The 23,334-nt window shown below is 35.5% G+C and overlaps 1 protein-coding gene across 1 annotated transcript; it reads left to right on the top strand.

Annotated features, from left to right (window-relative positions):
* The first annotated feature begins 21,604 nt into the window (after positions 1-21,604).
* On the top strand, positions 21,605-22,576 carry LOC108476968 (uncharacterized). Its single transcript, XM_017779362.1, has 2 exons — positions 21,605-21,782; positions 21,888-22,576. The coding sequence occupies exons 1-2, from the start codon at positions 21,605-21,607 to the stop codon at positions 22,574-22,576; spliced, it is 867 nt and encodes a 288-aa protein (XP_017634851.1).
* The last annotated feature ends 758 nt before the right edge of the window (positions 22,577-23,334 follow it).

Genomic DNA, 23,334 nt, shown 5'->3' with positions numbered 1-23,334 from the left:
AATTAAGCAATCATGAGAATTGTTCAACTAGAAAATTTGGTTAAAGAATTTTCTTGAAAAATTAATTTGAAAAATCTTAGTGATTTTTGGGAAAATTAATTTTGATAAAGTAAAATTAAATTAATCAAATTAATTAAAATACATATGATATTTTTGAAAATTATTTTTCAAATTAGACAATTGGCCCAATGGGTAATTGAAATTAAAAATTGGACCTAAGATTGAAAATTGGGCTTGGGAACCCAAAACCAAGATCGAGACCCAAAAATTGATTGAACCAGATTGGTATGTGAAACCGGACCGATAGTCCAATTGATGGCTAGACCAGACCGATCAAGGCGTCACTAGTTAAGATCGAATCGGCAGCAACCGAATTGGCTCGGGGTGTCATGAAGATGTCGTGCCTACACCACCATGCACGGCGATCCCGATCACTGTGATGGCGACATTTCAGTCACCAGCGGATGGCTGGCGGCGGCGATTCTTTGATGGTTGAGCAATGGAAGAATTATATTATTAGTGGGACTCTTCCAGATAGTTTGATTTCAGATTAACTATTCCAAAAATAAAAGTATTTTAATAGATTTAATATTAAACTAAATTTAATATTTATCTTGATAAGTATTATATTAATTTAATATTAAAGTGATTAAACTTAATAATAGTTGAACTCTATAAACTCTTCCTATATAAAGAGAGGTTTGGGTCATTATTTTTCACAGACTTATATTTAAGAGAAAGTTATAAGAGAGAAAATTCTTTAAAGATATTATTTTTACAAAATTTCTAGAGATATTTTTCTTATTTACAACTTGACACCAAAGTTTAGAGAAATTGTGAAATTACTCCACTGGTAATTTTGTGGAAAACTTTTTAATTCGAAGCAAGCCCACACTCGATAGACGTGGATAGAGGAGAAGACCACTCAATCGAAGCGTTTACTCTAGACGAATTGAAAAGGTAAAATTTTGATAAAGTGTTTATTACTTTAGATATCACAACCAAGTTATTGTTTTTGAAAAAAATTTAAAACTTTGTGTAACACCCAGAACCCGGCCTAGAAGTTTAAACCGAATCCCAGATGTCACATTGGTCACTGAAGTAACCATAGTTAAATTTTACTAAACAAGTTCTCAAGACAAACCGAAACATTTAATCGTCTAAAACCCAGTATATAGAATTACACTTAGGTAAAGCATATAGCCTAAATTACATTAAGACGAAACTTGTACCACAACTTTATAAAATCTTACAGTTCAAAAATCGTTTAACCAAATATAAATTGATAATATAAACCAATAATCATTTATTTCCACCGAGACAGTCCGAGACCTCCACACACTGAGTCCAGCGTTAGAATTCAGAAAAAGGTACCTAAAAATGAAACATTAAGAGAGGGTGAGCTACTCGAGCTCAGTGTGAGTTCAAAACCAATCTAACTACAGAAACATAAAATAGGATGTCGGAAAGTAGTTCAATAAAGAAACGTACTTACAAAGACATACAGATCCAGAAGGTAACCCGAAACCAACATCTCAAAACTAAATAGCAATTCAAGCACACTAAGTCACACTCACAGGTACACAGTCACATGTGTTAATTAGTCAAATAGAAACAATCAAAGAATCTCACACACAGAACACTCAAAAAGATGAGTATGTATGCAGTTTGATATTAAAAGAACCCACTCATCTAGCCAAACACACCTCTTCGTCCCTCGAACACACCTCGTAAGAGCTATTTGAGCTCATCCAAACAAACACACCACATAGGACCAATTAGGCCCATCTAACCTTACACACCATATAAAGTCATCCTGGGTTGCCCGGCAACAATGACCTATCAAAATGTAGTTGAACTGTCAGATCAAATATATATATGTAGCATAGCCAATGTACACGCGGTATAGTGCAATGCGGTAAACCGTTATATCAATAATTTGCAGTTGAGGCGCTGATCGATAATTATCGTAGCAAAGGTCGGCGTATGTCTTTGTCTGATCTTTACGGTAATTTGTAATGTAGACAAATTGCAATTTGAACTACCAGATTAGATCAGAATCAGACTCCTTTATCTTCTAAACCCATCCCAAAATGTTTTATGCGGGGTGCATGTATGCATACAATCTCACAAGACAGAGGCACAATATCAGGTAGTCAGACAGAACAGTTATGCACACACATCCAACAAAACAGAATCAGATTCAAACATCTCACATGAAAGTCACAAATACACTCATGTCGAAGCCCAGATCAGAATTTTTAGCCATTATGAATAAAGATCAGCCAGAGCAAACACACAGAGAAATGCTCGTATCAAAGACACATAGAATCAAAATAGGTGACTTAGAACCACATGCCCGTGTGCTCTGGTCATGTGGAAATGCCTAGGCCGTGTGGGAGGTCAAAAGCCCATGTAAAGAGGGGCATACGCTCGTGTGAAGAGGGGCACACGGCCTTGTGACTAAGGTACACGCCCATGTGGACCAGGGACATAGCCGTGGGAATAGGCCGTGTAACTCTCTGTCCATTTGCACTAAATTTGAGTACAAAGATGACACGGCAGTGTAAGGGTCTCACACGCTCCTGTGCCCACCAGACATGACCATGTGTCCCAAAACACACGCCCGTGTGGGATCCCTAAATCCCCAAATTAGCCATACGACCATGTGGCCAAGTCGTGTGGCATCAAATCACCCAAACCCTAATTTTCAATCACACATGCTTGTCTGCGCGAGGGACACGGCCGTGTAAAAATCGATAAAATCCCCAAGTCAGCCACACGGCCGTGTGGCAACAAAATTGGCTTGGAAACACTAATTCCCAAAAGCACACGGCCGTGTGAACTAGCACATGCCTGTGTAGAAACCCCAATGGCCATGAAACCATATCAGAACAAGCCAGAAAACATTTGTAACGCCCCAAATTTGGGCCTTAAGTATGGGTTCGTAAGGAGGTTGTATATAAGTATTTAATTGTGCAGGGAAATGACACAATTAAATGTCTGCTTTGGTGGTTAATGCCCCTGAGAAGTCTTGGAAAAATCTTGGGTTCAAACGTAGGCTTTAGCAAAAAAATTGGTTTTAAGTGAATAAAACCCTGGGTACTTGGATGAAGGCCTTTTAAATTATTGTGTTAAATAAATAACACAAGGAAGCAAGTGGTCTAGTGGTTGTAGCATCATTAAGGTTGCAAGGGAGCTTGGGTTCAAGTCTTGGCTCTTGCAATTTATTTTGGTTTTTCTTTTAAAGGAACCTAGACTTTGGCCTATAGACCTTATAATTAATTGAGGCTAAAATGGTGATAGAAAGAGCCTTGTGGTGTAGTGGCAGGGTGGCGTGTTGTGTAACTGTGAGGTCTAAGGTTCAAGTCTTGGGATGCGCAATGGGGAATTTATTTTGCTGTTTGAGTTGTGTAGGAGGTGGAGTTGGACTGGAACTCTGTGGTTGAAGTGGTCATATAAAAATAAGGAATTCAACCTAATGGTTGAAAGTAATCCCACATCGGGAAGCTAACATGGGAATTGGTGAGAAGCTGGCTTTAAATAGAGTGAATAAGATGAGTTGGTGATCACTGGTTTTAGAAGGGATTATTTCATACCTGCTTAACCAAGGTTGGTGATCGTGGACTTCGACGTGTTCTCATAAACATGTGTGTATTCATGCCCTTCTTTGTTGGAAGTCGATAAAAGTTGAAAAGCCAAAACTTCAGTATTTGGGTCTATGAGCGTACGATCGCTCGTGAGGTAAACTGAGCCCATGAAACATGGGCATAAGTCGAGGAAGGCCACCATGGGCGATCTCATGGGCCGTATGGGCCCAATGGGCCCTGGGCCTACATGGGTAAACTTCACTGTTAAGTGAAACGTAAGTAGACGTGTAATGTCGCGCACACAACTTAGGTAGTTCTAGGCCACGTTGGGCCTAGATGGACCATGTGGGCCCAATGGGCGCGTGGGCCTCATACGGATTGAATCTGTAACTTGTGATAATTAGTAGACTAGGCTATGTAGGTCATATAGCCGTATCTAAATTTGGGCTAAATGGGCTACACGAGGGTGTGGGCCCATTTGGGCCGAGTAATAGGCCTTAGGCCCATTTGCACCGTTATGTCTGCTTAGGTTACTTAAGTCGCTCGAGGTAACGGTGGACCTACTGTTGGGTCATTAAAACTCAGTTTGTAAAATCACCGTAATGCCCCTGTAGGGTAAAATGACCGTAATACCCTTGTATGGTAAAATGACGATTATGCCCATATGTTTCGTATGACTGATGTGCTTATGATTTACGTATATGATTGTACTGAGTATGACCTTGCATACACGTAATATTTATGACATGACATACTGTATGGGGTTGGGTTGTTATTGACGGAGGAAGTGTACTGCTTGTAGTCGTTCTGCACAAGGCTTTCAGCCTTTCTATGACACTTATGAATTATAGTCGTTCTGTTAACTGGCAGCGTTGTTGTGATATTTATAGCCTTTAGCCGTCTTGTCTCGGCGTTCGGTAAATCTGTTGACTTAGTGCATAACCGGTGCTAAGCTTGGTGTGTTAATTTGGGTGGGTCAATTTTATCCCCATATAGTGTGTTGGTTGGTATGGGTGGTGTGTTGGTTGGACTGGGCTAGGAATCATCTACATATCTCGCATCGATCTCGATTACATCTTGGGCTTAGGACTACGATTACATTAATGGGCTAGGCCCAATATTCTTGATTTTGAGAATGGACTAGGCCCAATTGATTCTAATGAGGGCTGAGAACTAAGTGATATTGTACTGGGCTTTGGCCCACACACATTATTTTGTTACTGTAATAGGCTCTAGCCCAGATTGATTCTGAATTCTGACTGTTTACTAACTGTTTTAGTTTAGGAGGGGATTACACACTGAGTTTTCATAAACTCACCTCATTTATTAACTGTGCAAGTAATCCCTAGCATTAGGAGGATCGGTGTTGCAAGGGACTCGGAGGTGGCCACACAACTGCTATTATTTTTGATTTTCTTTTAAGTTATCTATTTACAAGTACTTATATTTGATCTGGGTTGTAACAAGGCCTCTTTTAATTTCTGGTTTTAAATTTGGAATTTTATATATTGTTTTATAACTACTGGAGTAGAACACGATTTTCTTTTCCAAAACAATAATTGTTTTTCAAAATATCACGTTTTCGCAAAACTTTAAACTAAGCCTCCGCAGCAAATAATGTTTTACAAGAGAATGAATTTTAATAAACCAACGAAAATTGAGGTTTTCAAAAGTTTTAAAATGGGTAGAGTTTTTAAATAGCAAGAAGGGTTTTCAATGAGAACATGGTTTTCGAAAAACACTTCAATGTGACACGCCAGATTTCGGCCATAGTGTCTAGGCCGGGTTTGGGGTGTTACAATGTTATTTTAGCCATTGCAATAGCCCCAACCTTCGCAATAATAGAAGGGTATCGGGATATGTCGTATTCCCAAAACCTTTTTCAGCAACTAACACCTCAAAATCGACATTTAAGAACACAAACGAGAATTTTTGAAACAATAATTCACAAAATTAAAGATAGACAAGATTCGAATCCTACACCTGATTCGACGATTGGGGAGCAAGATTCTTCGAAATCCACAAGCAAACCTGTTTTCAACAAGGAATTAAAGAAGAAAGCCAAAGAGAAAAAAAACCCTAAAAAGAAAAAAGAAGAAAGAATGTTCCCCCCAAAATTAAACAAAGTAGAATAATAATAATAATAAGTAAAAACAGAGTTAAAAATAAATAGTTAAAAAGAATAAAATTTTAACTTCCCAAAATAAAACGTTACCTCAAACGCAGACACAGAGACTCGGACCCAGAACCCAGAGACAAATTAACACACACATACAACCACCAAACCAGCAAGCTCATTCTGTCACTTAAATGTACAACTAAATTCAATAGCGCCACCAACTCACTGACCTTAACCACAAAACCCAAAACTTTTAGCCCCAAAAATCGAGGTGTTACACTCTTTTTTTCCCTTAAACTTATTTTTCGCTGCGTTTTCCTAACCCAATTTTCCAACAAAAATAACTTTGGATACATAAGACTTGAATTGGCCACACGAGCTGTAAATGGGACTTTGAACTTTACACAATGCGGCTCACACAAGCTGTAGAGAATCTATAACAAATGCAGGATCTCAGCCATCGATAAAGATGTCCAAATCGGTACCTATTACTTTTTACACCTTAATGGTATGTCATTTGTATCCTAATCGTTTACTAACTTCACACGAGCGTTAAATCGATTATTGTATCATGTCCATATACATGACATAATCCAATTAACAATCCATGTAACCTCCCTAGCTTAGCCTAGAAGTTATGGCTAGATTGAGAAGACTATATTAGCCACCAAAAGGGCTAAGCAGACTATCTAATCACTTTCTCGAAGAAAAACCCTAACTCATCTATTTTTTTAAAAAATTGTGGTTGTGACCTTGGGTTACGTTAAAACATTCATTTAATAATTCGTCTATACTTTAGAATTCATTTTATTGTCAACAGTGATATTGTAGAAAACCATTAGTATTGTCATCCTTTAGACATTATTTGTGAAGTGTAAGAAAACTAGTTGAGTTGACGTTTTGTTGTTCAAAAATCAAATCTTTGTAATGCAACAAAAATTGATGAACAGTGTTAGTTTTTCATAACCTAGATAACATACAATTATCGATTATTAAATTTCAAAAGCCAATGCATGAATAAAACCTTGAAAAAGAAATCTCTAAGCCATAGTCCAAATAAACATGGTTACAAACCAAAACCAAAGGAAAAATTCTAATCAAAATAATAAACTTAAAAAAAATAATCCGATGTCCGAGTTGATTCTCCATATGTCGGGTCTGGTCCAAGTTATGAGGGCTACCTGAAAAGCTTAAGACCCAAAACCTATTTGCCGAACACCAAACAGTACGAGCTGTAGCTCGATGTGGATAAACCACCAGTATAATAGTGCAGAAAAATTACCAATGCATGCAGACAAGCTGCCAATAATGGTAATACAGATAAACTGCCTATAGTGTAGACAAGCCACCAGTAATGCAGACAAGCTACCAGTAATGTGATAAAATCTCCAATCTCCTCGGTACTCTTGGTGCAATGCATTAACAACAATATTACGAACTTTAACTGTCACTGGTACTCTATGGAACTCCTCCGTCAACCACAATATCCCACCCTATGCATATGCAGTATGTCATACAATCATTGAGTAAATCAGCTTTTAGATTGGTTTTGGTACAATGGCAGGCATAACATGCTTACGGTAATATATTCAATACAATGGCATGCTTAACATGCTTACGGTAACAGTTTTAGTACATGAATTTCATACTTTCAATCAATTAGTAACAATGGCACCAATGGTATGTATCATACATACAACAAGCATTAGAGTCAAGCATGCTTAATACACAGGTCAATAGGTGACTCAATGAGTCACATGTTATACAAACGTTCAATGAACAATAGCAATTCATATCATGTCAACACAATGAACGTCATTATCAAGCATGTAATCATCCCTAATAAGGGCACCAAATAGTAATCAGACATATCAAATTTTTTGCATTGAGGCAAATTCAGTAAGGGTTAACTACCCGATCAACCATACGTTACGTACCTTGCTCGACACCTTTAAAATCGCTTATTTGGCCACTCAACCCGCTCAACCAATGAGCAAATATTAATGATTTATCAAATATTTAACAATTAGCAATCACTTGTTTAAAGTTAGGACCCATATCTCATTTCACAAAATCCACAATGCTAATTCGTAAAATTCCGCATTTAAGCCTTAAATGATCAGTGATCCAAAAAAACAATTAAAATGTTATTTTTTACGATTAGAACCAGCCTGGAAACACCCCTAAGGGTTCGACCACAACAATGCTATAATAGCGAATTTTCATATTCAGGATAACAAGCAAAACAACGCTAAACGAGAGTGCGAATAGGTTCTGACTTTACTGCTAATCCAGGAAGTTACGGTCAGCCCCTACGATCAATTTTATATAAAAATAAATAGCTAAATAATTAATAAATCCTTAGAGTAATTGGCCAGATCAAAATATTTAAATGAAATTAATACGGCACTAAATCTTACAAGCTTTCGTACTTACACTACCCATTAACTACTTCCGAATTGTTGAATGAAGGGGATCGAATACACCTAAAAATGATACAATTAAATGTTGATTAGAGAAGTGGAATAATCATTTTTATTTTCTGGAAAGAGATGGAAAAAAATAAAAAACAACAGCCCCCAAAGTGGTGCTTAAAGGTGCAGCACACCACCATGGACGACACACAAGGGGCTGCTTTGGGGTGGCATAAAAAAGGGATTAATAGGTTGATTAGGGATTGTATAAGACTTGAAAAATAGGGAAAAAGAAGGCTATGAACGGCATGTTAAATCAATATTTTATGGACATAAAACAACAGCCACAAAAGGAGTTTTAAAATGAGTTTTAAGAGCCGACAAACACCCCAATGGTAGTGACTGAAGGGGTTACCATGGGCAGTCTTTAGGGAACGTGTAAGGGCTGAACAAAGGCTATTTTAAAACAGAAAAACAACACCAAAATTCCAAAATTAAATCAATAATAAAATAATAGTAAAAAGGAAGAGAAAAAGAGAGAAAACAACACTTACACAAAAAGGAAGAAGGGGCGGCAAATGGTGATTTTAATGGTAGCAATGTAGATATATTTGAATGATAAAAGTAATAGACTGAAGGCTAGAAAAATGGAAAAACGAAATCAAAAGGATGAAGAAAACGATCAACAAACCACCACAAAGGGAGGAAAAGTGGATGGCAAAGAGGGGATTGATGGGGCCGGCACAGTGAAGGAGAAAAGAGAGGTCTTTAAGCCAATTACAATGTCTTTTTATTTTCTCTTAACCATTAAGCCAATAGCTCATTCTTAAAATAATTTTACGAGCTTATAAATAAAAGGTTAGAAAGTGACAATCTCTTGGTCCACTATTCCAATTTTCTTCTAACTCGATTTTTGTATGTGATAATCCATATTCATTCTAAACACATATATCGTACTTTGCAATTTAATCCTTTCAATACGAACAATTATCATTTTACAACAACTTAACTTACAAGTAAACAATTTAAACAATAATAACCATATATTAACAAAATAAATATCATACGAACTTACCTAAACAAAACAACAACAAATACGACTCTGAGGACTACTCCGTAATTTTTACTTTTACGTGTTTATCTTCTGGTTGATTTACTTCTTGATCTATATAATAATTTTAATTCAATTTATCAATTTCAGAAATTTAATAACATAATATGATATGCATGGACCTATTTTCTCTCATTTCTACAAAACCCTAAAATTATTTATTTTATTCAATTTAGTTCCTAAAATCGAAACAACTATAACTTTCACAATTGAACTTTTTTCTAATTTCAATTATACCCTTCTACAATCCTCTACTATCAATTTCTATCAAAATCTAATGACAATTTTACATTATCTTCATTTTAGTCCCTATACTCAAAAACTAACATTTAACTTTACAATTTAGTCTCTTTTTCATTTCTAAGCTTATAAACTAACATATTAATACCACAAACTTCAAAAATCATCAATGAAAATATATAATTTAACTAAATTTAACTACAACAATCTCAAAAACATAAAAATTATGAAAATAAATTTCTCACAATGCAAGGCTACTAAGCTTGGCCGAACTTCCTTTTGCTTAACAATGGAGAAACGATGGTGGAGAAGAAGAGACGATGAAATTTCTCTTTCCTTCCACCTTGTTTCTATTACTTTTATTTTTATTACTTTTTTAATATTATTCATTATAAATTATAATGAAACACAGGCTACCTAATGCACTAACAGTCCACCATCTTCTAAAATTGGCTAATTGTGACTTTGAATCTTTAATTATTTACTATATATACCCTCTATTAAATAAAAGTTATTAGTGATTCAATTTTATCATTTTATAATTTATTTATTTTTACATTAATTAATTATTCGATCATTAAAATTATTTGACCAAAATTTTAATATTATTATAATAAACTCGTAAATATTAAATAATAATTTTTGAGACTCGATCATCATAAATAGTATTTTTAAACCGTCATTTTCGATACCATTAAAAATGAGCTATCACAGAATATATATTGTTTATATTCACAATTGTAATTGTACCTTAAAAAAACTTTCATTTTATATTATTTAATAATTAAAAATGCATTTGATAAAATAGATACAAAATTTGTTTTCAATAATGATAATATCAGAAAATTTTGAATTTTTTACATTTATATGAATTTGAATCAAGATAATAGATTTAATAATGTGTTTTAAAAAATTTTGTCGTATATTGCGTTTTTGATAAAATAGTGAAAACAAAATTTTTATTTTATTTTATGATTTATATATTTTTCATTAATAATGTTTTCTACAATATTTTCCATTTTGAAAAATAAAAAAAATAAAAATGACATATGTTTCCTAAAACCAAATAGAGTGTTAGGTTCCATTTTATTTTTAAAAATATTTTATATTTTATTTTTAAAATTAACTTTTATTTTATTTTTTGAAAATTGAAAAGCATGTTTGTTAAATAAAAACAAAAAAATAATTTCAATAATGAAAACATGTTTAATCGTATTTTCATACAATAAAAGATCATAATCAAAATAAAAATTTATATATTTTAATGAATTGAACTAGGATAACAAATTTGATATTTGAAAATTATTGAAATAAAAAAATTGAATTTAGATGTGTTTTAATCCTAGTCCATTTATATAAAATTAAAATAATTTAATTTTTCAATTTTACAAAATATTTTGGTCAAAATAATTAAAAACAATTTAATTACAAAATCGAAAATGATTTTTGTTTCTTAAAATCAAACAAAGTCTTAAAATTTTTTATCACAAAAAAATAGAAACAGATCAATCAATCGAATAGGATTAAATTGAAAATAGTTAAAACATATTTAATGATTTATCAAACATACATTTAATTGCAATAAAAAATGAAAAAGTTATTTAAGAAATAAAATAATTTAAAGACATTTAAACTTTTTAAATCTTTTTCTGTATGCCTTTTCCTCTAATCTCATTTAATTAAAGCTATTTTTACTGTAATTAAAACTTTAAATCATAGAGTCGTTATAGGTTTAAAACCAAAGTTTTGGACTTTACTATAAAAATAATGTCAACCATCTTTTAGCATATAATAAGACAAATGCAACCAACCAATCAATCAACCCTAACCATAGATATCCTAATTATGATAATGGATTAGAAAAAAAAAATCTAATAATTTTCTCTACTGTTATGTTACAATTTCTGAAATAAGTATTTTGAAGTAGCGAAAATGATGACAATTGCTCAAGGACAAACAATCAGTTTACATGTTATCATAAAATCAAGTGGTGCTTTACTTGTATTCTAAATTCAAATCATATTATATATAGTATTATTTTGTTAAAAACATAAAAATAAAAATAAAAATATATTTATTTGTTTATTTATAAAAGTAAAGTACTTTTATAAGCACAAAGTATAAACAATGCAAATGTATTTAACAATTTCAAAAATGAACACAATCACAAAGTGTTGGATTTGGTGTTTTAACTGTAGTATTTTCGTCAATATGTAGTTGTAATTTTTTGAAATAAATTGGTTAATAAAACAAATTTACTTGATTACATTAATATACTTTGTATAATTATCCTCACATGGTTTTTGTATGTAAAACAAAATGGAAGAAAATGTTGCTCATTAATTGTCTAATGTTTAACTAATACTAAGCGATATTACATGGTTGGATCGTAGTACGAAAAGACAACTTATGTTAATAAATCTAAACATGTCTTTAGTCTAATCTAAAAAGAGAAAACCGATTGAAAGATTAAAATGTCATCTATCAAGTCCAATTGAGGAGATGTCTTTTCTTGGGCATTGTAATAGGTTCATTTTGCCCGGCCCGAGCCCAAACCAATAAAAACAAGATAAGTAAAAAGATTTAGCAGTCCATTTACACATTAAAAGGACCCAAATATAAAACCAAGCCCGAAAAACCCAAATAACCTAAATTCCTAACCCACTTCCTATCGGCCCGATAGGCCCAATGCCTAAACCAATCTCAGCTAGCAAGAAACCCTAGTCTCCTTAGCGCCGTACGTCCCATGTGCCTCGTCGGCACGTCCAACGCCTGAGGCTCGACTCCCCTTTGTCCCGTTGCACCAAAACGAAAGCCCCCCTTTGTTGACCTTCCCCGACCTGCAAACATACCCAAAAGAGGAACAGAGACAAGGCAACACGCAAAGGCAAACAGTAGAAATAGAGGCCTAAACGAAAATAAAAAATAGATTGTATTTCGGCTATAAAGCCAAGAAAGAACAGATTGTATTTTTTTTTTACAGACGATTAAGCAATCAAAAAGCAAAAAACAAAAAAGGTTGATTTTAAATCTCAATTTCTTGTTCTTTTTTCTTTCGATTTTATTTTTATTTATTTTTCTACCTTTTAAATTTATTTTCTAACAAAAAAATAAATAAAAAGGAAAAGGAAAAACTTACCCAAAACCTTGGGTTTGCGTCGCTGGAGTCTTCTTTCCTGTCGTCGGAATCGACCCAAGGAGGAGGCAGGGGGTTCTTTCTCTTTTGTTTTCTTCGGTCTAGGGAGCCTCACCATCGAATCTCCCTTCAAGAGGGTCAAAAACCCGATTCCATAAGGCTTTGGACCACCGTCTACGGTGGAAGCCACGGCGGGTTCACGATTGTCTGATGGCGGCTCAAAGAGGGCTATAAACCCTAGAAAAAAAATGCAAATGGGGTGGTATTCTCTGAAATTTTTTAGAAAAGAGGAAGCAAATAAAAAAAAACTGGCTTAAATGATAATGCAAAAAGGGTATCGTTTTGCACCTGGGTTTCTAACGCTGAAACGGCATCGTTTGGAGAGCCTGTGCGCGACCTGACCCACTCTAGGGGGGTCCACGCGTTTCCTTTAAGTGGGAAAATATCTACTTTAGTCCCTCCGCTTTTGTGATGCGAGCAATTTAGTTGTATCCTATTTTTATTTTTTTTAATTTCATCACAAACTTTTAACTTTGTTTCATTCTGGTCCTTAGACCGTTTAAAAGGGTTAAATGCTTGAAACGAGGGCATTTTGAAGACAAGGGATCATTTCCCTGTTGGTCCTTTCTTGTTTTCATGCGTCAGATTATAACCCTTATGTTATTTGTTTCATTTAATTTGTCTCTTTAACTTTATTTTAGCATCAAATTAACCTCTCGTTTGGATTCTTTTATTTATTCGTCCACTCGCTATTATTTGAGAATTTAAATTTCAGTTTATCTTTTAGTTTTGTTTAAGTTTCGACTTAGTCCTTTTGTTCTAATTAATTAATTAATTTATTTATTTACTTGTTCATTTGTTCATTATTCTTTTATTTTATTTGTTCGCTCCTTCGTTTACTTGTTCATATATATATATATATATATATATATATATATATATATATATATATATATCTTATACATTCATATTTTATTATAATCCTTGTGTTCATTTGTCATTGTCCTTTCGTTCCTCTTTAAATTTTTGTTTGTTTTCATTTAATTATTTTATTTATAATTTTGTTATTATTGTCATTTCAGCATCTATCATTATTACTTCATTGTTATTTATTCCTTTATCCATTTATTATCTTTTTATATATGTATATATATATTTTAAAGGAAACTGAATTATTTATATTACCTATCGTTATTATTATTATTGTTATTACTATTTATATTTACTTATCTACCTATGTTTTATTACAAATTATATTTTAAATTTCATTTATCCTTTAATTTGGTTCTTTACTTTCAATATTTTTAAATCTTTTCCTTATATTTATTTATTCATTATTACTTTATTATTATTATTATTATTTATTTATTTCATCTTTACTTATTCATATTCATATGTATTATTGTTATTGCAATTTGTCATTAATATTACCATGACTATTATAGTATATTAGTATTATCATATCATTTATTTATTATATATTCTTGGCTCGTATAGTTGTTTTATATTATTGCATTATTATTCCCCATGAACTATGTTTACATATAATTGATTGTCTTTGTATTATGCTTCAAAATAACCCATGGCATTTTGAACTTACGTTTGATAAAATTTTTAAGAAATAAAGAAAAATTTAAAGTAAGGCAATGTTCTGCATTTGGAAATTCGAGAGATCGTGCCCTAACGTACTGGGTTTTGATTTTTCTCGTTTGATCCGAATGACCGAATAACCTTTAAGAATTAAAACGTATGAGTTTTGAAAATCAAAAGGCCAACTTATTCTCGAGGGTCTGAAATGTTGCGTCCTAAAGTACTGGATGTGGCATTTTATTACTTCGGGATAAGAAGGTCTTTAGAATCCAATTCGATTTACTCAATCAAATTCTTTGTATAGATCAACGTAAAAAAAGGGATCGTATTCTAAATTCTTTTCGAGTTTTTTTTAAATTTCGACATTAAGACATTAATTAATAAATTAGGTACCAATTTTTGGCGTTACGAGGGTGCTAATCCTTCCTCGTACGTAACTGACTCCCGAACCCATTTTCTCAAATTTCATAGACCAAAATCGTTGTTTTAATAAAACAAAATGTTTTATTAAAATAACCAAATTTCTAGGTGATCTGATCACACCTAAACAAAAAGATTGGTGGTGACTTCCAATTTTCGTTTATCGTTTTCAAAACCAAAATCGATCCTCGTTTTCAAAAGAAAGGTTTCGACAGCTTGGTGACTCCACTGGGGAACACTAAAAGAGTCGAGCCACAAGTTGATTAACTTTTGTCTTGTTGTCGAAAATTAAAAATTTGGTTTCAAAATACGATCCTTTCTTTGTACTTCATCTATTATTTTTGTGGTCTATGATACATTACATGTTTCATTGGTTCGAGTCTTTAAATAGTTTTTCATATCGGATTACATGATCGTTTGATCTGCCCTTTTTAAGTGGGAGTGAGAAACTATTCCTTCATGAGGTTTTCACCTCCGTGTAGGATAGTGGATCGCTTTCGGGATACATCTGTACCTATGTCTTTGTGAGATTTTCATCTCCGTGTAGCCATAGGGAAATGTATTCCCCTGAACCCAACTCAATCCACATGAGCCTATAATGGGTGAAGATTGAGGAATCCGCTAGTTCAGGCACCCTTACTCTAGAACCAAGCAGCATATAATGAGCCCTAAGAGCCAACCCTAGGTAGAACTACTCCAAACCTTAGTGGTTATCCGAATAGGTGCTTGATTATTTCCTATTTGCTTTGGATTCTATTTTTGTATACTGACTTGTTGTATTTTGTTGTTATTGCATGACATTACATTATACGAAGGTGTTGATTCACGTTCGGTTACTAAATAGAAAAGCTTAACATGGAAAAAAGGTTTCTTGATAGAGTGAAGGATAATGCGGCAGTCCGAGTATGGTCCGAAAGGACGCAGCAAGAGAAGAGAGATAGTTTGATCAGGGATATGAATCGGAATTGTAGGATTTCACTCGCATTAGTGTGACCCAAAATGACTTGCGAGAATTGAAGGAAATATGGAACAGTTGGAACGATATGGTCAAGCAGTTGTTTTACCGCAATTATGGAGACATACCTTATTTACTCGAGGTGAAAGTAGACAAACACTTATTCCGGGCTCTTGCCCAATACTAGAATCCCACATATAGTTGCTTCACTTTTGGGTGGGTTGATTTGGTACCTACTGTGGAAGAGTATATGGCCGCACTTCGTTGCTCGAAGATTAAGGTCGACAAGCCCTATTCCAAAATGGCTAACGTCCCGACCTTTGTAAAAAAACTGATGAATACCACGGGGATGAGCGAGCAGTGGGTTGCAGCCCGGATCAAGCAAAAGGGAGATGGTAAGTGTATTTCTTGGAAGAACTTGAGAGATCTGATTCTAGCACATCCGGACATGAAGAAGAGGGTTGATGTTTTTGCTTTGAGTATCTACGGTTTGGTCGTCTTTCCCAAGGCATTAGGACACGTAGATAATGCAGTTTCAGACCTGTTTGATCGACTTGATAAAGGGGTCTCACCTATCCCTGCGATCTTGGCCGAAATGTTTAGATCATTGAACGCTTTCCGGAGAGCGGGCGAAGGTAGATTTATAGGATGTGCGCAACTTTTACTATCGTGGTTTCATAGCCACTTTTGGAAGGTAGAAAAAGTCTCATATTGAGTTTTTCCGAGAACTACTCCTTACTAAAGGAATTAGTAGGTACACCAAGGTGGGATGACCTTTCCGAAGAGAAGTGGATGGCAATTCTCCAGAATCTATAAGCTAAAGATATTGAGTGGAGAGCCCATGGATGATCCTTGGTGAGATCTTATATTGGTGCGGGGACTTTGAGTGGGTCCATCTACTTAGGATATGGGGAGCCGTTGGATATGCTCCACTACTCGTGTTAAGGCAATACCGATCAAGGTAGTTCGTACCAGTGACACAAGGGTTAGCTCAGTGCGAGTTCTCATACAAGGACGATAATTATAGAAAGAGAGTTCATAAGATATCGAATGCTTGGAGCCAAACCCGTAGGATGAAAGGACTCACCGCAAGTCCAAAGACGACCCTTGAGTATGAATACTAGTGGAGTAAAAGAATCGATAACAACATCCCAATGCCAAGTCAAGAAAACATTCGGCGATAAAGGAGCACTTACAAGCAGTCCCGTCTGAACTAGAAATCATCAAACAAGACTTTGAAAAAAAGAGCTCAGAATTGGGAAAGAAGATAGAGCAATTAGAGGAGGAAAAGATGTGGCTAGAATTAGACGTCGACATCCATAAGTTAGAGGCTGAGAAGCTAAGGAAAGGGAAGAATAAAATCGAAGAGGACTTCGGTAGTCTGAAGACTGATTACAAAAAGCTACGTATGTTGATAAGAACTGCTGATCTAGGTAAGACGTCGGAGTAGTGGTGTCAAGAAATTGAAAAAGAAAATACTAGAGCCGATCATTGGGAGAAGAAGTTTCAAGATGTCTAAGTACGGGAAGATGTTTTGAAAAAGATTTTGTTGGAAAGCCAAAACGAAAAAGAGAAATTACAAGCTCGGACAACCGAATTGGAAAAATCACTACATCTGCATCGTAGCCGTAACTCCGTAATTGAGTTGAAGACTAGCCTAAGAAAAATCGAGAAGTTGAAAAGGAAAATAGAGGAACTCAAGATGACACTACAATATAGCAGAACTCGAGTGGAATTCCTTGAGGCAGACAATGAACATTGCAAAGAACAACTCCATCACTCTCAAGATCAAATCAGAAATAAAGATTATGTCATGGGCGAAGCTGTGGCTCAAGTTTGAGAGGTAGCCGATCATTTGCAAACCTTGGCAGTTCAGACTGATGTATTGAGCTTAAAGTATGAATCAGAATCAGAACGAGGCTGAAACTTAGCTTGGCTTCTTATGAAAGTTAAGACTTTGGGTATTAAGGCAAAGTTGTATATGTAATCATCCTCTCTATGTAAAGAAATTTTTATTCTAGTGAAGTTGTTCTAATGAAATTGAATCAGAATCAATGCCTCTTTTTGCATTCATTCATTTGCATTCATTTCATTCATTTGCATTACATTTCGTCATATGCATTAAATTTCACAAAAAGACCCTGATTAAACAAAATTATTTCAGTTAACTTGGGAACCAACAAGAGACAACCAAACAAATATCGCTACAATACCCACCATAAAACTAAGGAGATGGATCAGAGGTTAGAGAGACTAGAGCAAATGCAAAGGGATATACAAGAGCAGATGCAAGCATAAGTGCAAGAACAGATAGCTAAAATCCAGCAGGAAAGGAGGGACCAGATGCTGGAATCACAAAGAAATATGATGGAAGAGCTAACCCGACTACTGACTAGTAGGCCGGACAAAAAAAAGGGCCCTATAGACGATATAGGAAATAACAATGGAGCCCCCTGGTTTGCCCCGGAAAATGCTCAAACGCAACATGAGACACATACGCAGAGGCCATCCATTACTGAAGATCCCCTCTACCCCCCTGGTTTCACCCCGACGAATGCTCAAACGCAACCTGAACTGCACGCGCGAAGGCCGTCTGTTACAATCAGGCCTCAGTAATTTCAGGCTGATACCTTGATGCCAATCAATTATCAAACAGGCTCAGGCTCTAATCTAGGGGATAACCCTACTAATCCTATAATCCCTAATCTGGATAATATGGCAAAAGAAGAGAGAGTGAGAACATGGCTCTCGAAAGAATTGGAAGACTGATGCAAGTGGTTAGAGGACAAGTTCAGAGTGATAGAAAGTGCTGACTATCATTGTGGGATCGAGGCTAAAGATTTGAGCTTGGTCCCAGACCTAGTCCTCTCTCCTAAGTTCAAAACCCCAGACTTCGAAAAATACAATAGAACTAGCTGTCCAGAGGCTCACATCACCATGTTTTGTCGAAGAATGGCAGGGTACATTCACAATGATCAACTATTGATTCACTACTTCTGATAAACATGTCAAATTGCATATTTTTTGTGCTTAATTTAGTTTATTGATGAACTGAACCCTGCTAATTAAGTGTTTTTATGATTTAATTCTTGTCAGGGATGCAATTGATCAAAAGCAAGCTGAAAAGGGGCCAAATTAGAAGAAAATTATTGGAATGGGCCAAAGCGAAAAGATGGAGCAAGCCAATGACTAGTGCTAAATTTGACTTTGTAAAAAGCCAAAAATAGGAAATTCTATTTTAAGTTTATTTATTTTTAATTATTATTATTTTAGATTTTATATTAATTTTCTTAAGTTATTTTTAGTAAACCCTATCTATATAAATAGGGGGTTTTAGTTCTTAGGAAATCATCCATTAATCAATTGTCTTTACATTCCTATTTCATTTTGGAATTCCATTATCCACCTTGTTTTTCTTTTTCTTAATTCAATTGAGCATTAGATTATTTTGTCTTCTTTTTACAAAATTTGTCTAATTCTCTTTGCAAATATTTTTCCTATCCATTTCCACTACCTTTTTCATATAATTTCTATCATTTCCATAACCTTCAAGCATGATTAAATTCATGCCACACTAAACCCCTTTCAGTTTTAAGTCGATGTTAACCCCGTCAAAAAACCCGTGAGTTACGAACCCGAGCTGTTTAACTCCCAACTTTCGAAATTTATTATTTCTCCGGATTAAGAGTATGACTTCGTCAACTCACAAAGTCTAAACAACACAAAGTCAAAAAAGACGTCGTTTGAGTTAGTGTGGCTAGACGTACAGTTGAAATTCCGAAAGAATCGATTGTCTAATTGGTCTTCTGTGAACACATTGGCGTGCCAAGTGGGGATTGTTGTTTGGTTCCGTCAAGGGAAGTAGTAATCGGATTTAAATGTCCCAAACGTTTGAGGGCATTGGTTCGAGCTAGGCTCTTCTAGAACGCAAAGCTACTGGAGTTTTAAATCACGAACGTTTCGTAGGTTGTTCGATCGGTAAGGGTTAGTTATAGGATGTTCCATAACTAATTTACACAAGGAAGAGTTGGTGTCTGATGCGTCCTTGGTAGCTATAACTAGCTTATCAGAAAAGAGGAGTTCACCTAATTTCAAAGAACGGGTCAAAGACGAAAAAACCCGTGCTTAAGGCTGAGCTAAGTTTTATTGATTTTCCTTTAAATTATTTCGTTATTTATTTTTATTTCATATTTTACTGTTTACTTTTTACATTTTCTTGTGTTTATTTCAGGTTTTATATTTTATTTCCCCCCCCAAACGTCGACAACTGCCCAAACACTAATCTGGTCAAGAAACAAACAATTTTCAATAATTCCAGTCTCTGTGGGATCGACCCTACTCCCTATACTGCTTTAATTTGCAAACTAGTTGTAGGTTTATATTGGTGGAATCGACAGCCATCAGTTTTGGCACCGTTGCCGGGGACTGGCAACACTTACAATTGTTTAAATTGTCTTCATGACCAGATCTTCATCCAGAGATCTCGAATACGACCCAGAGATTGAGAAATCAATGCGAGCACGACGAAAAGAGACAGAAGCTCTTAAACGTACAAGTAAATCAGGAATTGAGCTAGGATAGGGGATCCTAGAATCTGACGTTGAAAAATTGAGCGAAGTAATTCGTGCGGAAGCAATTTGACGTGGGAAACAAGTATAAGAGGTTGGACCTGAGACTATACCACTCTTTGAAACAAAAGGCAACCTCGGTGAACTAGAAAGGATGGCCAACCGAACCATTCGTCAACTAGCTACTGCTCCCAACGAGCAAACACCATTATGCATTAACTATCCAACTGGAAGTACTCCTTTCGAATTGAAGTCGGGCTTGATTCACCTTTTGCCCACTTTTCGAGGCCTGAAGAATGAAAATCCACACACTCACTTGAGAGAATTCCATATGGTCTGCTCAAGCATGAAACCCCAGGAGTACAGAAGATGAGATCAAACTTGAGCCTTTCCTTTTCTTTAGTTGATCTGACAAAAGAATGGTTATTTTACTTACCTCCTGGTTCTATCACAACGTGGGATGACTTATCTCGTGTATTTCTTGACAGGTTCTTCCCAGCATCACGAGTAGCCGAGCTTAGAAGGGACATAGTGGGAATTCGCCAATTGGAGAGTGAATCGCTCTACGACTACTGAGAGCGGTACAAAAAACTGTATGCGAGTTGTCCTCAACATGGGTTGACCGAACAATCACTTCTTCAATATTTCTACGAGGGTTTGCTCCCTATGGAAATGAAAATGATCGACACTGCTAGCGGAGGAGCGCTTGTCAATATGACCCCTCAAAGGGCAAGAGAGCTAATATCCACTATGGCAGCAAATTTTCAACAATATCGGCCAAATTCGGAACCGACAAGACGGGTTAATGGGGTAAACGTTTCAACTTTAGAAGATAAATTGGATAAGCTTACGAATGTTGTTCAATCTTTGCTTACAGAAAAGAAGAGTTTGACCCCACTATGTGGAATTTGTACTACGTCTGAACACCCGACGGATTTGTGGCCAATCCTTAACGACAATTCAACAGCACATGTTGATGCTGTCGGAGGTTTTATGAGACCTCCGCAAAGACACTATGATCTTTTCTCCAACACCTACAATCTCGGGTGGAAGGATCATCCCAACCTGAATTACAGAGCTAATCCCCGATATAATCTACCATACCAACCGAGACCTCTGCAACCACCACCACAACACAAGCCGAGTATATCTCTAGAAGCTATCGTGGAAAGACTTGCTGTCGATGCTGTAAAATATCAACAGAGGACAGACGCATCAATACAAGAGTTAACAAATCAAGTTAGTAAACTCTCGATGGCAGTTAATCACTTAGAGTCTCAAGGTAAACTACATTCTCAAACAGAGCCGAACCCTCAGCAGAATGTCAGTGCAATAACTCTTCGTAGCGGAAAGGTTCTAGAAACAGTTCCAGCCAAAAATCATGGGCAAGAAAAGGAATGGGAAAAGTAGATCTCGGATCCAACAGCAAGGCCAGAATTGGAAGTTCAGAAACCAGTTGTGATGCCACTTCCTTTTCCAGGGAGGCTTGTAAGGGATGAGAAAGAGCAGGAGGAAAAAGGAATCCTCAAGACATTCAGGAAGGTGGAGGTAAATATCCCTTTACTCGACGCTATCAAACAAATCCCTCGTTATGCAAAATTCCTCAAGGAATTGTGTACTAGCAAAAGGAGGTTAATAGGTAACGAAAGAGTAAATGTAGGAGAAAATGTCTCCGCAGTGCTGCAAAAGAAATTTCCACCCAAATACTAGGACCAAGGTATGTTTGTTATTCCTTGTGAGATAGGCAATATAGGCATTAAGAAAGCCATGTACGATTTAGGGGCTTCCATTAATGTTATACCTTATTCTATTTATAAACTGATTAACGCGGGTCCTTTAAAAGAGACAAGAGTAATAATCCAGTTGGCGAACAGGATAGTCGTCTATCCTGAAGGGCTGCTTGAAGATGTCCTTGTTATAGTTAACGAATTAGTTTTCCCTACAGATTTTTACATTATCGACATGGAGGATGACAATTCGACTAATTCGGCTAATTCGTCTGACATAATTCTTGGGAGACCATTCTTGAGTACTGCACGAACGAAAATTGATGTTTGTAATGGAACACTTACCATGGAATTTGACGGTGACGTGGTTAGGTTTAGTGTTTATGGGGATATGGGACATTCAAATGATAAGTTACAAATTGTGCCTTGCAAGAATATGGATCTCAATTTTAAGCAAAAGGAATTATCGATGATCCAAAAACCAATACATGAAGATGTGATGAAAGCCTCAAAATTGGAAATCAAACCGTTTCTAGAACATACAAGGATTCCAATAGAGGAAAATCTAAAGATGAACAAAGAAGATCAAATGATAGGAGAATCCGAGAAATACTTCAAGGATAGTGGAAAAAGGTCGAAACCTTTCTGCAAGAACATCCAAGTGCACAAGATGGGAAAATTAATTCTCAATAAACCCAAAGGATAACATTTAAGGTCGTCGAGCTAACGACGTTAAACAAAAGCGCTTTTTGGGAGACAACCTAAATTTATTTTCATTTATTTAATTTTTAGTTTAAATAAATTAGGATGTAAATAAATAAATTAATTCTTATTTAACTTAGTCAATTTGATGTTTTTAGGAACACTATAGGAGTCATTAATTTTCAAAAAGACGAGTACTGATGAAGCGTAGGCACGACTTGCTAATTTGGTGTTAGTGAAAAAAAACCCAACATTCAAAAATTAAATCCAAACACATTTACCCACATGCTAAAATAACCTAAACCCAAATACAAAACTACCCACTTCCCTTAAACCCAATTAAATCCAATACCCACATAAACCCAATACCCATATGAACCCAAACCCAAATCATCCTAATCACCTACCACCCAATCCACTTACCCAATACCAAATACCTAACCAAATTAACCCATACCCAAATACCAACCCCATTACATAATATTTCAACACCCAAACCTAACACTTAAAACAAGCCCAAAAGAAGGAAAAGGAATGGGCCAATCGGCTTAGGTGACCCAAAAGAAAAAAAGAAAAGAAAAGAAAAAAACGGTAAAAAAAAGAAGAAAATAGAACACCCAAAATCCTCAAAACCCATTCTCCCTTCATCTTCATCTTTTTCAAATTCCAAAAGAAACCCTAACCCAAGCAAGCCACATCGCCGCCGCCATCACACCCCCCATCGCCGAACACCACCGTCGCACCCCTTAGCCGACCCCATCC

This window comes from Gossypium arboreum, chromosome 7, assembly GCF_025698485.1.
Source record: "Gossypium arboreum isolate Shixiya-1 chromosome 7, ASM2569848v2, whole genome shotgun sequence".
Taxonomy (NCBI): domain Eukaryota; kingdom Viridiplantae; phylum Streptophyta; class Magnoliopsida; order Malvales; family Malvaceae; genus Gossypium; species Gossypium arboreum.
This window is presented reverse-complemented; position numbering and strand designations above follow the sequence as displayed.